General features: G+C 45.4%; 1 protein-coding gene across 1 annotated transcript in view; it reads left to right on the top strand.

Annotated features, from left to right (window-relative positions):
* SPON1 (spondin 1) overlaps nt 1-17,192 on the top strand; it is a 312,833-nt gene that overhangs the window by 179,813 nt on the left and 115,828 nt on the right. The window contains exon 6 of the mRNA XM_062196460.1: nt 9,545-9,693. Coding sequence (XP_062052444.1) covers nt 9,545-9,693 — 149 coding nt within the window. The remainder of the gene's footprint in view (nt 1-9,544; nt 9,694-17,192) is intronic.

Genomic DNA, 17,192 nt, shown 5'->3' with positions numbered 1-17,192 from the left:
GCCACAGACATTGACCTTACCCCATTTTTCCCATGCTTCCTCCTACCTGGGTCCTCTTTCTCCTCCCTTAATTCTTAGAAGGTGGTGGGGCCCATACTAAGGGTCCTTCTGACCCAGACAACCAGGGCCTGCTTAATCACCTCGTCTGCAGGTCCCAGACCCCTGAGTCCGATTTAGAGCCTTCCTGGCCATTATTTTCAGGTTCAAGTTGTTTCTGACATTCTTGTCATCTCCACCCACTCATTCTAAGGCAAATTGCCACCTAGTCACCTAATCAGAGTTTCTTTAGTTACCATGCCTTTGAGAAACTTGTCTGGCTTTGTCCTGCCCTAGTTAGATTTCATTTTATTACCTGACATTTATTTAGTCTATTTTATGTGACAGTCTGTAGTCATTATTTCATGAAGTTCAGCCTCAGAGTGACATTAGGAGGAGGGTCAGATCACTATCCCTACTTTACAGACGAATAGATTGAGGTTGAAAGTGATTATTTCACTTGTTCAACCTAGAGAGTTTCAGATCTGAGACTAGAATATGCATTGAGCAATCTAAAAAAAACAGTTTTAACTGGTTCTCCAAACTTCCTCCCAAGGGCTGTCCAATCTCCTGTCTTACACTCCTGACTCCTTGTCCATATTTGCTCTGCCAGTGGCCCAAATGAGAACCTACAGAATTTGTTAAAGCACCTCCCATCTGACTGCCTTGCTCTTGCCCTTGCTCTATAGTCCTCTGTTTCTCATTACTGTAATGAAATACATAAGGAGGTTACTTTGTCAAGAAAAGGGATTCAGTTAGCTCACAGCATTGGAGGCTGGAAGTCCAGGGTTGAATGAATGTCCCCATGTGTCCAGCCTCTGGTGTGGGCCTAATGGCAGATGTTCTCATGATGGGACTGCATGCAGAACAAGAGATGTTATCTCCAGACATGGATCCAGGGAGAGGGGAGGGACCAGGTTTACTCCTTTTATAACTCAGGGTTCCACGAGAATGACTTTAATTCATTGAAAAGGCAATGACACCTATGACCTAATAATGTCCCACTAGGCCCGCTTCTTTTTTTTCAACTTTTATTTAATAAATATAAATTTCCAAAGTAAACCCCTTCTTATTCCCCTCACTTTGATTCTCTTCCTTTTTGTATGTTTAACTTAGAAGCCTTCTAAGATTTTCTCCTTCTCCAAGGCCAGTGGCTTTCAAGTTCCCCCACCTCCCCGCCCCCGCCACCAGGGCCCCTTAACACTCTCATAAATTACTGATGACATTTTATTTTTCCCTTTTACAATTTTTTCATTTATTTGTTTTTTTCTTTTCTTTTTTTCTTTTCAATTACATTTTTTATTATTATTTTTTTTGTAAATATAAATTTCCAAAGTATAGTTTATGGATTACAATGGCTTCCCCCCCCCCATAATTTCCCTCCCACTCGTACCCCTCCCATCTCCCGCTCCCTCTCCCATTCCATTCACATCAAGATTCATTTTCAATTATCTTTATATACAGAAGATCAGTTTAGTATATATTAAGTAAAGATTTCATCAGTTTGCACCCACACAGAAACACAAAGTGTAAAAATACTGTTTGAGTACTAGTTATAGCATCACTGCACATTGGACAACACATTAAGGACAGATCCCACATGAGACGTAAGTACACAGTGACTCCTGTTGTTGACTTAACAATTTGACACTCTTGTTTATGGCGTCAGTAATCTCCCTAGGCTCTAGTCATGAGTTGCCAAGGCTATGGAAGCCTTTTGAGTTCACCAACTTCGATCTTATTCCTACAGGGTCATAGTCAAAGTGGAATTTCTCTCCTCCCTTCAGAGAAAGGTACCTCCATCTTTGATGGCCCTGTTCTTTCCACTGGGATCTCACTCGCAGAGATCTTTCATTTAGGTCGTCTTCTTTTTTTTCTTTTTCATGGTGTCTTGGCTTTCCATGCCTACAATACTCTCATGGGCTCTTCAGCCAGATCCGAATGCCTTAAGGGCTGATTCTGAGGCCAGAGTGTTATTTAGGACATCTGCCATTCTATGAGTCTGCTGTGTATCCTGCTTCCCATGATGGATCGTTCTCTCCCTTTTTGATTCTATCAGTTAGTATTATTTTTTCTTTTCTTTTCAACTTTAATAAATATAAATTTCCTAAGTACAACTTTTGAATTATAGCAGCTTTCCCCCCCATAACCTCCCTCCCACCCACAACAATCCCATCTCCCACTCCCTCTCCCATCCCATTCTTCTTCAAGATTCATTTTCAATTATCTTTATATACAGAAGATCAACTTAGTATATACTAAGTAAAGATTTCAACGGACTGCCCCCACACAGGCACACAAAGTATAGCATACTGTTTGAGTAGTAGTTTTACCATTAATTCACATAGTACAACACATTAAGGACAGAGGTCCTACATGGGGAGCAGGTGCACAGTGACTCCTGTTGTTGATTTAACAATTGACATTCTTATTTATAATGTCAGTAATCACCCGAGGCTCTTGTTAGGAGCTGCCAAGGCCATGGAAGCCTCTCGAGTTCACCAACTCCGATCTTATTTAGACAACGTCATAGTCAAAGTGGAAGTTCTCTCCTCCCTTCAGAGAAAGGCCCTGCCTTCTTTGATGGCCCGTTCTTTCTGCCGGGATCTCACTCACAGAGATCTTTCATTTAGGTCCTTTTTTTTGCCACAGTTCTTGGCTTTCTATGCCTGCAAAATTCTCATGGGCTTTTTAGCCAGATCCGAATGCCTTAAGGGCTGATTCTGAGGCCAGAGTGTTGTTTAGGTCATTTGCCATTCTATGAGTCTGCTGTGTATCTTGTTTCCCATGTAGGATCATTCTCTCCTTTTTAATTATATCAATTATTACTTGCAGACACTGGTCATATTTATGTAATCCCTTTGACACTTAATCCTATCTTTTTGTTCAATTATGAACTTAAACTGATCACTTTAACAAGTAAGAGGGCATTGATACATGCCACCTTAATGGGATTGAATTGGAATCCCCTGGCACATTTCTAGCTCTACCATTAGGGGTAAGTCTGAGTGAGCATGTGCCAAACTGTACATCTCCTCCCTCTCTTATTCCCACTCTTACATTTAACAGGGATGACTTTTCAGTTAAATTTAAACGACTAAGAATAATTGTGTGTTAAGGAGTTCAACCAATGGTATTAAGTAGAACAAAAAAACACTAAAAGGAATAAAATAGTAAGTTGTTCCTCGACAGGACAAGGGCTGATCAAGACATTGTTTCTCATAGTGTCCATTTCACTTCAACAGGTTTCCTTTTAGGTGCTCAGTTAGTTGTCACCGATCCCGGAGAACATATGTTATTTGTCCCTTTGGGACTGGCTTATTTCACTCAGCATGATGTTTTCCAGATTCCTCCATTTTGTTGCAAATGACAGGATTTCATTTTTTATTGCTGTGTAGTATTCTATAGAGTACATATCCCATAATTTCTTTATCCAGTCTTGTGTTGATGGGCATTTAGGTTGATCCCATGACTTAGCTATTGTGAATTGAGCTGCAATAAACATTGAGGTGCAGACAGCTCTTTAATTTGCCAATTTAAATTCCTTTGGGTAAATTCCAAGGAGTGGGATGGCTGGGTTGTATGGTAGGGCTATATTCAGGTTTCTGAGCAATCTCCAAACTGTCTTCCATAGTGGCTTTACCACTATGATCCAACAGTGGATTAGCATACCTTTTTCTCCGCATCCTCTAGGCTCTGCTTCTTAAAAGTTCATGCCAACTACCAATATTACCACACTAGGGACCAAGCTTCCAAAATATACATCCTTGGTTGATGAACCACATCTCAACCTAGCACTCCCCCTTCCTACCACTGGACATGTCGTGCCGGAGATATGGTACAATATGGTGAATAATAGCTGTGCTCTGGCACCAGACAAATCTAGCTTTGAGTCCCAGTATCTTCACTCACCTTCTTCTGTGATTTTGGGTTAAATCGCTTAACCTCCCTAAGTTTCTTCATGGGAAAATAAGAATTCTGAAAGCATCTGTTTGAAAAGATTTTTCAAGTGTTTAATAAGCTAGTGTAGGTCAGGTCCTTGGCACAGTGCCTGGTATATGATAAAGGCTCAACACATGTTAACATAACACAGGATGTAGTACTGATATATTGTTATGTCATTCTTCATAGACGTAATTTTCCATCAAGTTTCCCCCTTTCCTGCCATCAACAGCCAGATGGGCTCTCAATGCCCTCCACAACTGGACCTGACTTTCTGTTTCAACCTCTCTGTATCTTCTATTACTCCAACCACAAAAGTGGTCTTTGTTTTTTTAGAGATTTAGTTTTTATTTATTTGAAAGGCAGAGTTACAGAGAGAGATTGATTCCATCTGCTGATTCACTCCCCAAATGGCCCTCAAGCTGAGCCAGGCTAAAGCTAGTAGCCTGGAGCTTCTGAGTCTCAGTGGGACAGGGGGCCAAGTACTTGGGCCATGTTCTGTTGCCTTCCCAGGTGCATTAGCAGGGAACTGGATTGGAAGAGGAGCAGCCGGGACATGAACTGGGCATTGCAGGCAGAGGCTTAACCTGCTGCACAACAATGCCAGCCCCTGACAAAAGTGGCCTTTTTACTCTCCTGACTTCTCAGTGGGATGTAAGGAAAAGAGCTGGTGTTCTAGAGTCACATGGCCCTGGGGTAGAACCACAGCTTTGCTCCTTCCTAGCTCTGTGAGCTTAGGCAGATTCCCGAAGCTCTCTGGGACTCAACTTCCTCCTCTGTAATGAAAGGAGAAAGTGAAGATTATGTGTAAGAAAACACCATCCTAACACCTAACAGATATTCAATCCTCTATCCATGTCGTTAATAGAATCCCTGTTCCTGTGATCCTGCCCATCTTCCTACCTGGCGCACCGTCCTCCTTTCTACATCTCTAAGTGTCTCAGAGCTCTCCTGCCCATAGGGAAGTCTCCTTGCTCCTCCACCTTCTTTGGTTTCTCTCTGTAGTGCTTTATGTCTGAAATGATACTGAGACCTTTGTTTATACAATTCTTTACAGCTTTCATAGTTCTTTTTAAAGCCTCCCTAGTTGCACAAGTTGCCCAACTCTGCAAGAGTCCAGTCTAGTGATTATTACCCACATTTTTAAAAGAAGGAAACTGAGGCTCTGACTGATTCAAAGATATAACTGGGGTCTCCGGCCCAAGAACGTTAGCTTCTGGTCACCGTGCCCTTCTCCTCCGTGCCATTGGCACCTGAGTGGTTGCCAATAACCTAACATTGATGCCTTTTCTAATACTGCAGTCTTTTTTCCATGGATGCCCACCTTGCCCCACCCCCACCCCCCAGGAAACTGTATGTAGTCCCTCCCTCTTTGCAGATACCTATTATTTGATCAATGTCATGAAATGTGTTTACATTTGAATTCATGTGTTATACCACAAGTCCATCATAGGAAACTAGCAACCATATTGGCTGGAATGTTGAACTGGTCCAGTGACGTTTGATTTAAGAGTAACACCCCACTCTCAAGGTTCCTACTCTCTCTATTCATTCCCTTTGTTGATTCCTTAGACCTGGGGAATTTAGAGAAGGCTACTCTATCTCCTGGGCTGTATGGTCTAATTCTACAACATCCCAGACCATGCTGAATTGTAATTACTCTGCTTATCCATGTGTCTCTTACCCCCAGAATGCAAGTCCCTTCGGAAAATTGTCATATACCATTCCAGCCAGGGTCCAGGGCCTGTTGCCACACTTGGCACGTAGTCAATGGAAGTTAAATGAATACACAAAAAATATCCATCCGGGGCCATCCCATAATCCCCTATGATTGTGTTTATTCCTATTCTTTTTTATATTGCACATTATGCATAATACTTGTATCTTATAGCTTATACTGCACTAAGGGTAGATTTCATGTTTTACTCATTTTTGTTTGCTCTCTAACAACCATGAAAGAAGGAAATTATAATTATTGTCTGTTGTGTACCAGGAGTGATTTCACATATATTATCTCATTTTGAAAATAATCTAATTCTCATAAGAGATCGATCAGGTAGGCATTATTGTTCCTGAATTACAGAGAAAGGTGCTGTGACTCCAGGAAATAAAGCAATTGAATTTGACCAAGTTTGCATAGCTAGTAATTGGCAATACTAAGATTCCAGTTTTTGTCTGCTGGCTCCAAGATCAATGCCTTTCTCTATGTTGTTATGTTTTGTTTTTTAACAGTGTGTGAGATAGTGAACTGCTTTAGCCTAGGAGGTGTTGGGAACATTGCTGAACTGAGACTTGGATTTAATCACATTGAATCAAATCTGTGCAAGCCTGTTCTCAAGCACTTCTTTCTAAAATAGATTTATTTATTTGGGGCCGGTGTTGTGGGATAGCAGGTAAAGCCTGCTGACACCAGCATCCCATATGGTGTCAGCATGAGTCCTGGCTGCTCCATTTCCAATCCAGCTCCCTGTTAGTGTGCCTGGGAAAGCAGCGGATGATGGCCCAAGTGCTTGGGCCTCTGCACCCATGTGGGAGATCTGGAGGAAGCTCCAGGCTCCTGGTTTCAGTCTGGCCCATTACCTCTAGTTGCGGCCATCTCAGGAGTGAACCCACTGGATGGAAGATTGATCTCTCTCTCTCCCTCTCTAACCCTCCCAGTCTCTTTAATTCTTTCAAATAAATAAATAAATTTTTTAAAAAGATGTATTTGAAAGTCAGAGTTACAGAGGAGGAGAGAGAGAGATCTTCCATCTACTGGTTCACTGCGGCGAGCCTTGACCAGCAAGGCACAGAATTAACGGCACGAAGATCCTTCTTCGATCACGGTTTATTGAGACGCCACTCGGTTGTCAATACAGATGTAGGCGGAGAGGTGCTAAACACATTTCTTCCACTGCTTATGTACCCATTCCCTGTCCCAGTACATAGTTAAACATTATCTTAAGTCTAAACATGGCGAAGGAGCAGCACAATACAAACCCACAAAAGCAGGAAGCTTCAGAGTAAACATGCCTTACCAGGAGCGCAGAAACTGGCCCTGTTAAACATTAGTGCCTTCGCATAGACACTTATCTAAGGCTGTTGGGAGAGCACACAAGCAACCTTTACTCCAGCACGTAGGCATGCAAGCAACCTTTACTCCAGCACGTAGGCACCCTGCCACAGTTCACTCCCTAGATGGCCTTAACAGCAGGTTCTGGGCTTGCCTGAGGCCAGCCAGGGGCCAGGATTTTTCTTCTGGGTGGGTCTCCCATGTGGATGCAGGAGCCCAAGTACTTGAGCCATCTTTCACTGCTTTCCCAGGTGCATTAGCAGGGAGCTGAATCAGAAGTGAAGCAGCCGGGACTTGAACCTGTGCCCTTGTTCTCAAACACTACATTATCCCCATCTCATCTGATTGTCTGGATGAAGTGCTCTGGAGCATTTGCCATGTGTCATGCACAGCACTAGGTGCCAGGGATACTGTGCTGAAGACAGGGAACTTACAGTCCAGTGGGACAACAGACCGTAACAACCGTGATAAATGTGCTCTGTGCTACGGGAGACAAAAGACAAGTGCTCAGGTTGACCTGGAGTGATCGTTGGTGAATAAATTTTTAAAGAGAAATGAGAGTTGGCCAGCCCAAGCAAGAAGAGAGCCTAGAGGGAACAGTATGTGCTAAACCGTGGAGGTACAGACTTGTGTGTAGGGCAGACCGGAGCAATTTCAGTGGAACAGTTTAGGGGGGCATGGAGGGGCACCGAGAGATGCCGAAGCTGGGCTCCCTTGTGTTCACATCATGGACCAAAGACCATAACTGCCTCTCAGCTCTTGCTCCTAAAAAAGCACACTCCTGGCTTAGGTGACATTGAGGACATTCTTCCCACCCAGGAAGGGAGTAACAGAGATAGCTGGCAGCATCCCCACCTGTCTTCCCTAGGTGTGTGAGAGACAGACATGGAGTTTGCAGTTCCTTAATGTGTAGGGAAATGATGAATAAGCAATTGAGCAGACCTACACGGAGATGTCGTCTGCCTAAGATGGGGGGCATGGCTGCCCTCAGCAGCCCAAGAGGCTGCAGACTGGCTTTATGCTTTGTGCTCCTGAGCAGGGGGCTCCAGGTCAGCAATGGCAGCTGTAAACAAGAGCAGGGGCTATTCTGAATCAGGTTGTTAAGCAGTAGGGTGGAGTGAAGGGTTCTGCCCACGCTGGATCAGACTGGTAGACTAAAAATGTCTATTGGGTTCACCAAGTTCAACTTTTCTTCTTTATATGCATAAAAGATCCCTCAACTTGATACTTTGTGGAGCCAAAGGATGACTGAGAAATGGGCCATCCTGTGGACTAGATGTAACTTACTAATAAATATATAGTCACGTAACAATGGAGATATATTCCAATAAATGAGTCATTAGGCAATTTTGGCATTGTGCAGACATCACAAAGTGCACTCACTCACACGAAGGGTGGTTATGACCTCACTAGGTGATATAATCTTATGGGAACACTAGCACATATGCAGTCCACTTTTGACCCAACTGTTACCCAGTACATGACCATATCTGCAGCTTTAATCACCACATACAAAAGCAAATCTTGCACAGTACTGATGTTGACATCAGTGCCCTCTTTGCCCCTTCCTTAGGGACTCGTAAAATCATCAGGTCTCCTTCTATCTTGGTCCCTCCCAGGTCTATTTACCCGTGCTCTTGTGTTGTGCATTGATTCCCTTCTGCATACCAGTCCAGTCATCCTCCCACAGGTCTTTGCCAAGCCCCTGTGGACTGGTCACTTCCACATGTCCAAACTAGCTATCCCATCCTTTAAACATGGGTAGCCTGCCAGCCGGCTCCAACTCCCCGTACTAGAAGGCACTTAGCACTCAGCAGCAGACAGCTGTGTGTATTCCTGAACACTGCCTTAGGCTGCTCCACACGCAGCCTTTGTCTTTAGCTCTTTGCTCACCTCCTCAGCTTACCACTCCAGTTTTATTCCCTCAAATGCATTTCTCACATCCACATGATCTATCTAAAATTCAAATGCGATCCTGTCACTTCCCGGCTCAGAACCCTTCAGTGGCTTTCAGATCCTTTCAAATGACATCCCAACTCCTGAAGCATTTCGAGCAAGGCCACCTGTGAGCAGGCTCCTTCCTACCTCCCTGGCATCAGCTTCTGACTCTGCTCCTGACAGGTTGTGACACAGCAATGCTGAATCACTTATGACTGTCCCAACACGCAGTGTTCCTTAATGTTTCTGAGTCCGCCAGAAATAGCCTGTCCTCTCTCCTCCTTACAAATCTGATCAACTTTTAAAATGCTCTCAACTGCTCCCTTCCCAGACAGAAGGCTTCCCTGGGCTGCCTGCCTTATTCTGGCATCTGCTGTTGACCAGTCTGCCTATTCCCCAGTCCTGCCCGTTAGGGACTGTGTCTTATCATTGAGTGGCACTGGGCCTACCACACAGTTGGTGCTTAGTCAGCACTGGTTGAATCATCGTCCAGCTACATCTCCTCTGTGTCATTTAAAGAACTCACATCTCTGCTGCACAGCCACGCTGATAACTACATCTTATTGGCTTTCCTAGGTCGGGCCAACCACTGGTCTGCGATCATTGGCGGATCCCACTCCAAGAACTATGTGCTGTGGGAGTATGGAGGATATGCCAGTGAAGGTGTCAAACAAGTTGCAGAACTGGGTTCCCCAGTGAAAATGGAGGAAGAAATTCGACAACAGGTAAGAAAAAAAAAATTACACAACGATCAAAAGCCAGAAATGCAAAAACAAAGCATTCCTTAGACTTCTTTCCCAGGAGTTTGAAATTGGCATGCAATAGAATGTGCTGGAAGAAAATCTATTTGCTGAGTTTGGGGGTGGGGATGCGACTGCAGAAGAGAGAGGTACAGACGCCCTTTCTGCCACCTCAGGTTTTCCCTGATTGCTTTCATGTTTTCTTCAGCTTGCGCTGAGCACTGCTGCAGGGGCCACATTGTTGGGATGCCGCGTCTCTGGTCTCCTGAGATTCAAAGCGATGATTAATGTTTTCTTACTGTGATCCTTGAGAGGGATGGATGGCTTGGGTGATGTTTCAACTTTCTCAGCCAAATTGCTATTTCTGAAAATAAATGCTTGTGCGTTGGCACGTGTTTTTTGCTACTGTGTCTTGAGATGCTTGATAAATTAGCTGGTCCTTAGTCACAACCATCATGTCCTGAAGCATCCTCTGTGTCTCACGTTGTATGAGCCCAGTTGTCATCCTACTATCTAGGCCTCCTTTATCTCAGACCACTGAGAGAGGTGGTCTGAAAAGCCCACAGTTCTGGTCCAATTAATTTGGCTGACAGTGCCATTGTCCCTCTTCAAAAGCCAGTCTGGTCAATGCCAGAGAGTGGCTGGAGAGAGGATCTTGGAAGAAGAAGTGGTGGCTTTTCAAAGAGCAGTGGTTTACTGTGGGAGGGGATGGTGCAGCTTTAACCACCACCAACCACAAAAGCCCACATGGCCTGAGAGAGCTCAGTGAGCAGCCACATGTCACCGCCCACCAGGTGTTCTGTGAGAAGCAAGGACAGAGCCCGCCATGCTCAGGCCGTGGTCATTTCCCACCACGCAGGCCACTGAGAGACTGCTGGCCTCCTTGGGTGCATGTACTCAGAGGCTTGAGCACCGCAGGGGGCTGAGACGCTCAGTGCTTGCCCTTGAAGCCTACCATCTGGGCTCCACGCTGCTGCCTCGAACCCCATATTGAATGCAACAAAGGTCACTCGAACTCCCACTATAATCCTCGGAGAAATCCTTCTGGACGAGAGTTGGGGAAATGCCCAAAAATGAGCTTGTGTTTCTTATTAATTTGATTTAAAGTTTTCTCTCTCAGAAAAAAAAAAAAATTGTTTGACCAGATGTCTTAAGATTGCGTGCTATTCATCACTTGTTTAACTGTCTAACTGTTCCGCGTTGTCTGACTCTGGTGGCCATGCCTCGTAGCTGGCATCCGTCTCCGGCTGTAGCAAAGTCTCAGAGGGCTCTGTGTTGGTGCTAGTCCCTCTGGCCTGCCTGGGGGGGGGGGGGTGTTGCTGTCTAGGAGCCTGAGGGTCTGTATTCTTGGTTCTCAAGCAAGGAATTATTTCCCAAGAGCTTGTCAAGCTCTGTGGTAGGGGATGTTGAAAACCATTTGTTGTAAACAATAGTTGAAATATTAGTTTGCAAATAAATTAGATCAAGGTCAAGGCCATCTTCCTAGCAATGCCAATCTCACTTGCTGGCTTTCTGGAAAGGACAGGAAGCCAACGAAGCTGGGACTATATTGTCCCAGGGGACATTTTCTATCATGTGTCATAGCAGTGAAAAAGTTGAAATTTGTACATGAGAACCCCAGCGTGAGAATCTCCCTCTCAGTAAAATGTTCTTTGCTTGGTATTTTCCTAGCCAGCATCACTAGACTGGGCTTCTAGGATATATTTAAATGGGCACTGCACGTGGGAAGGAGCCTATCTCCGTTCTGTCACCACCTGTCAGGCGCCCTGAGTGTTGGACATCTACTTTTAGCTTCCTGTATTATCTAACCTGGGGGGGGGGGGGCGATATTGTTATTGTCATCCCTGTTTATAGATAGGAAATGCAATACACAGTCAATGACAGAGGACACCAGGACTTAAACTCAAGTCTGCCTGGCTCCACAGTCTGCGTACAGTACCAAGGGTATAATTTGCTTTGCCCTGTGCAGGTGTGGGGGCCTTTGCTCAGGGTCTGCTGAGAATGTCAAGACGGTGATGCCAAGAGTTTCATGGGAATGCAGAGGTTGGCACAGCCGTGAAGCTGGCCCATCTCAGCACCTTCTCCACCCCCCACCGTGCCCCCTCCCCTCCCCCAGTAGCTCCTCTGGCCGGCCCCTGAAAGGGTCCTGTGCCAACAGTGTATCGAGTTCTCCTTGGCACGTTCATTGGATTGAGTGATTTCAGAGTTCTTCCAATTCATGCTCCTAAATATTGTTCCCTACCAGCACACAACTTTCAATATTTTTCTGTGAGTCAGGTAAAAAAAGAAAAAGAAAAAAAAAAAACCAACCACATAAAAAGGAACAAGAATATGAATCCTCCTAGAATATAAAAATGTCCTCTGGATAACCGGGGGACTTGTTTGAAAACATCTACAAACTAACACAATGTTCTCAGCCTTTAATACCTTATATCCTACCAATCACTTTATCAAAGAACCTGAGTCCAACCATGATGAAAATAAAAAGCCCACTCTTCCCGAGAAAGCCATTTATATGCTTACCAGCATTCTCTTATTGCAGACTTATCGCTCACTGAAAGTTTCAAGGGCATTAAAAATCACAATAGGTATTGTTGGAGGTAAATTTTATGCTAATGGCTTTCCAACTCAAATGAACAAAAACACTAATCCCATTAGTAGTGGAAAATTATAATAATACGGTTGAGTATAAATTTTAATGTTACTGTGGCTGCCAAACACCAAGAAATTTAATGAAAAACTATACCACACTGGTGGTAATGACACAAGTAGCCAGAGAGTCTGCGGTGGGGGTGAGGGGTAGGATGTGCACGTTTCTGTAGCAGGGGACAAAGACAGAGGTATATACAAGGAGCTTCCGCAAGTCGGTGGAAAATGTGTACTGCCTTTTAACCCATGAACTTGTTGAGGCTCCCTCATACTTCCTGGCAGCCAATGAGGACGAGCAATTGGAAATGCTGGGCAGTGACTGGCCTGCCAGGTCACGGGGCAGGTTGGGGGGGCACCCCAAGGCAGTGGGAGGCGATAGGAAATGGTGGCTCACACTGGTAGGTTGAGGAGGGAAGGGAAAGTAAGCTGACACGTACTTCCCCAAGGCCATTTCTGCTCCAGCAAGTGTACTTGGATGGCATGTTCTCTCTGCTGGATTCTGGCCCAGAGAGGATGCCCCATTCAGTACTTATTCATGCTGGAAACCTGGGCCCCACCCTTGGTTCTCCCATGCCCACATATTTTCTTCTCCTTTAACTTCATCCAGTTGAGGCCATCCTAAGCAAACCTACTTCCCATCCTCACCTCTTGCCTAAATGGCTGCATTAACTTCCCAATGTCCCTACCTCCAGTCTCCCTACTCTCCGTACTGCCCTAGGGCCATCCTCACATGTCGTAAATCAGATCGTGCCATTTTCCCATTTGTTGCATGGTTCCTTCTTGACCAGAATGACCGAATTCCTTATCATAGCTTGACAACCCTCTAGGATCTGGCCTGGACGTACTGCCCCAATCTTATTTCCTGAGCAACTCTAGCTTTACCCTTGTGGAACCTCTCTCAGTCTCCCCTCTCTGCATCTGGCCTTTCTGTCAGCTGGAAACATCTAAGACCCTTCAACTGGTGAACCTGTTCATCCTTCCTGACTCAGCTTCAAGGTTCTGTGCTGGAAGCCCTCCCTCATTCTTTATTCAATCCATGCTCTTGCTAGGTGCACCCACAGCACCCTGCACCTCCAATATCATTACCTTCATCACTTTTCCTGCATTTGTTTGATGTCTCTTCCTCACTAGAGCCGCCCTTCCCATCATTGTATCACCTGAGCTTGGAATCCTGTTGGTTGCTTTCAAAATGTTTCTTGATTGTATAATTGCTTCACTCAATGGCATTAATATTAGTTGGACTTATTAATTCATCATTTGATAACTTTACTGAACACCTACTATATGCATTGGAGAGGCAGTAGTGATCAAGAAAACTCCCTTGCCTGATGAATCTACTTTCTAACGGGAAAGACAGGGAAAACAAGTTTAAAAAAAGTTAAGGGGAAGGTGTTTGGGGCAGCAGTTAAGTCTGGCCCCTTCCCTTCCAATCCAGCTTCATACTAATGCACACCCTGGGAGGCAGTGGTTGATGCAAGTACTTGGGTCCCTGCCACAACATGGGAGACCCAGACAGAGTTCCTGGCTCATGGCTTCATGCTGACCCAAGTGTGGCTATTGCAGGCATTTGGGGAGGCAACCAGTGGATGGAAGATCTGTGTTGTGTATCTTTGCCTTTCAAATAAAATGAAAATGAATCAATAAATATTTTAATAAGTAATGACAAATTGTGGTAAGTGAAGAGAAACAAAGGTGGTGGTGCCTTAGAGAGAAAGAGGGGTAGGGAGGAGCCTGTTTTAGATGTGATGGACACGGAGGGTCTCCCTGAGGCATGACCATTAGGCTAGAACCCCAAAGTAGGGGTGGGGGTGGATCATTTTAGTGGGTGACACTGTGTGCCAAAGCCCTGAAGCAGCAAGGGAGGGAGTGTGGCATACAAGACTGGTGAGCTGAATGAAGGAGCATTGGGCTCTGAAGTTCACTCACGCGGGTAGGGTGGGGGATGAATACACTGTTTAACTACCTCCAAGGAAGGCCCCTGGTCTAGAGGACTTCTGTGTCAGCTGGGGAAATGCAGACCCACACTGAAGGGTGGCACTGTCACAGCCCTGGGATGCGTCATTTTGAAGCACTCCAGAGCTTACCATCTGCTGTCCCCTTTAATAGGAAGCTTCCTCCTCCTCCTTTTAGCTCAGTGCTGTTGGTATAATTCACATCTGGGTTTAAATGTCACCTCCCCTGGGCAGGTGGGGTCTGGCATCCCTTCTCTGCCTCCAGCAGGCTCTGGTGCCCCTGGAATGCAGGCACCTTGTTAGTTTCCATTACCACTGGAGTATCCTTTGTGAACCCACCTCTGCTTCTTTTCATATTATTCTATCCCTTTATTATGGCCACTTTGATCTCTTCAGTAATCTTAAGCATGTGTAACCATCTCTTTCAGATGTTCCTAATGTCTTGGGGTCTTGGGGCCTACTTTTCCTTTTCATTCCACCTACTCGCCCCTGGTCACTGGTTCTCTCTGGTTTTAGATTGCTTGTTTGTCTTCAGCAGGTGACTTCCAGAGTGACTGCTTTTTCTTCTCCTGGTCCCACCTGAATGTCGGTATCATTTCTTGGCTTGGGGCCACCCATCGCTCAGCTGGTGCACAGCTGGACTCTGCACTCACACATGGGGTAGGCTGGGAGTTCCCTTTCTTGAAGGTACCCTGGGCAAAGGGTAAGCTTCCTTGCCAGGTCTGCAAATGATTGATGGAGGGTTTTCTTGCCCCCAGTTCTCGAACAGGACAGGCCTTTAAAACACCCAGTTTTATGCCAAGGCACCTTCCCATGTCTCGCCTTACACCAGCTCAAGATTTCCCCTTCTCTCCATGTACGAGCTCCAAAACCTCCTCCTGTCCAGGGCCGAGCATGCACCAGCTCCTGCTTAGTGAATTCTGTGTGTGTGTAGAAGGAAGGAGAACCTTTTCCGTCAGTTCATTTCCCTGTGTTTCTGGATCTCCACCTACTATCTCCAGCCCCTATTAAATACCTGAACAGATTAAACAACGAGTGAGCTGTGTGAATATCTTACATAAAACCAGGTGCTTTGAAGAGCCACCTATTCTTGAGGGATCACTAAAACCACTCCAGCTTTTACACTTCCCGGATTCAAGCCCTCCCTGACCATAAGAGGCCAGGTACTGGTGGGCCCTAACATAGGCATTGATTGCTTCATCTTCAGGGGGTCTTGCTTCGGCGGATTACTTAAACCAGCCGGCAGGATTGTCACACCACCTGTGGCATGGGAATCAATAAGCAAGCAGGTGTTCTTTTTCTTTAAAGCTGAAACAGTTGATGTGGCTCTGGGAACTGGATGAAAAGATTTAACAATTTTCTTGTCTCATTTCCTTTAAATTGTTGGAGATAAGATATCTCTACTAAATATCAGATTTTAAATTTTTCTAAACTTTTAATCACTTTGTTCTGTTTAAAATCATTATCTTTAAAAAAAAAAACTTTGTCTTATTTCTAGTGTTTTCCTAACATGCTGCCTCTCTCTCCCTCCCTCTTTCCCTCTCCCCTTCCTACTTTCTCTCTCTCTGTCTCTCTCTCTCTCTTTCTCCCCGCGTTTAGTTATAATAATAAACTCCTATGAGAAATACTGTTATATAATGGCTAAAAGCAATGACTCTGAATCAAGATTTCCTAGTTTAATTCCATTCCTATCACTTACTTTATGACTTTGGGCAACTTACCGAACCCATCAGTGCCTCAGCTCCCTACTCTATGAGATGAGGATGGTGTTCGTCATAGTCATAGGGTGACTGTGAGAACCAAGGGACTTGGGAAGTGTAAAGTGCTTGGAGCTGAGCCCACTCTGTACAGAGCACTCATTAGATGTTAGCCATCATTATTATATTTTCTTTGTGGGGCCTTCTGTTTCCTTATCAGCAAAATGAGGTGGGGAGGCAAGGGAGTTACCTAGGAGCACCTGCGGAATCTAGAACAGTTAGTGATTCCAGTCATTCGGGTCTGTCATGTCATTCCCCAGCTTGAGGAGACAGAGGGTGAGGCCACAGCCCCTTCACCTGGCATTCGTCATTCCCAGGCCTCCTCTGCCTCCCTCCAAACCTGCTTGATGATGTCATCACCCAGGGCACCCTGATGTTCTGCCCCAAAGTTGACCATAAGCAATTTTAGGTTAAGAATCACACCCTCAAGTCAGAAATGAGCAACAAAAAAGCCCTGTGCCTGAGTGTGGACTCTTCCCCTTTCCTGGGAACAGCCTCATCCGGGTGCTCACAGGAGCTTGGTCAGTGCCACTCCCAGGACAAGGCCTGGAGGCAGCCAGGTGGGGAGAGCTTCCTGGGTGTTACAGGACACCAGCCAAGGGGCAGAGATGTGGACAAGACTCTCAGCCTAAGGAAAGAGGTGGTCTAGTGACGTCTGTTATCGTTATAACTAACAGGAACCCACTCAAACTCAAGAACAAAGGAAATTTCTGGTGGGGAGAACGCAGGACTCCTGAGAGTGCAAGTTCATACAGAGTGAGTGCAGAAAAGCTTCAAGAGCGCTGCACTGGAAGGCAGCAGCCCGAGCTGGCCGTTATTGTTTCCCACTCCTCCTCACCACCTGAGCATCACCTGGTGCTTTCTCTCCTCTCTGGGAATCTCTTTCTCCCATCCTTTCTCAGTAGACCTACTGCCTCTGCTTACATTGCACATGGCCCCAAAGGGTGGCCGTCTGATCTTCCTCCCCTTGGCTCCCCACAGCCAACTGAGCAGTTTTGAGATTCTTGGTTGAAGTACTGGAAAGATAGGACACCCAATAGGATAGCCTGTGCATCAGTGTCCCTTAGTCCAGTCAGTGACCAGTCCTCTGTAAAGAACGAACTAGCCTATCAGAGGGCAGGGCAGT

The sequence above is a fragment of the Lepus europaeus genome, chromosome 7, assembly GCF_033115175.1.
Source record: "Lepus europaeus isolate LE1 chromosome 7, mLepTim1.pri, whole genome shotgun sequence".
In the NCBI taxonomy this organism is placed as follows: Eukaryota; Metazoa; Chordata; class Mammalia; order Lagomorpha; family Leporidae; genus Lepus; species Lepus europaeus.
The sequence above is the reverse complement of the archived record's forward strand: the minus strand, read 5'-3'. Positions and strand labels throughout refer to the sequence as shown.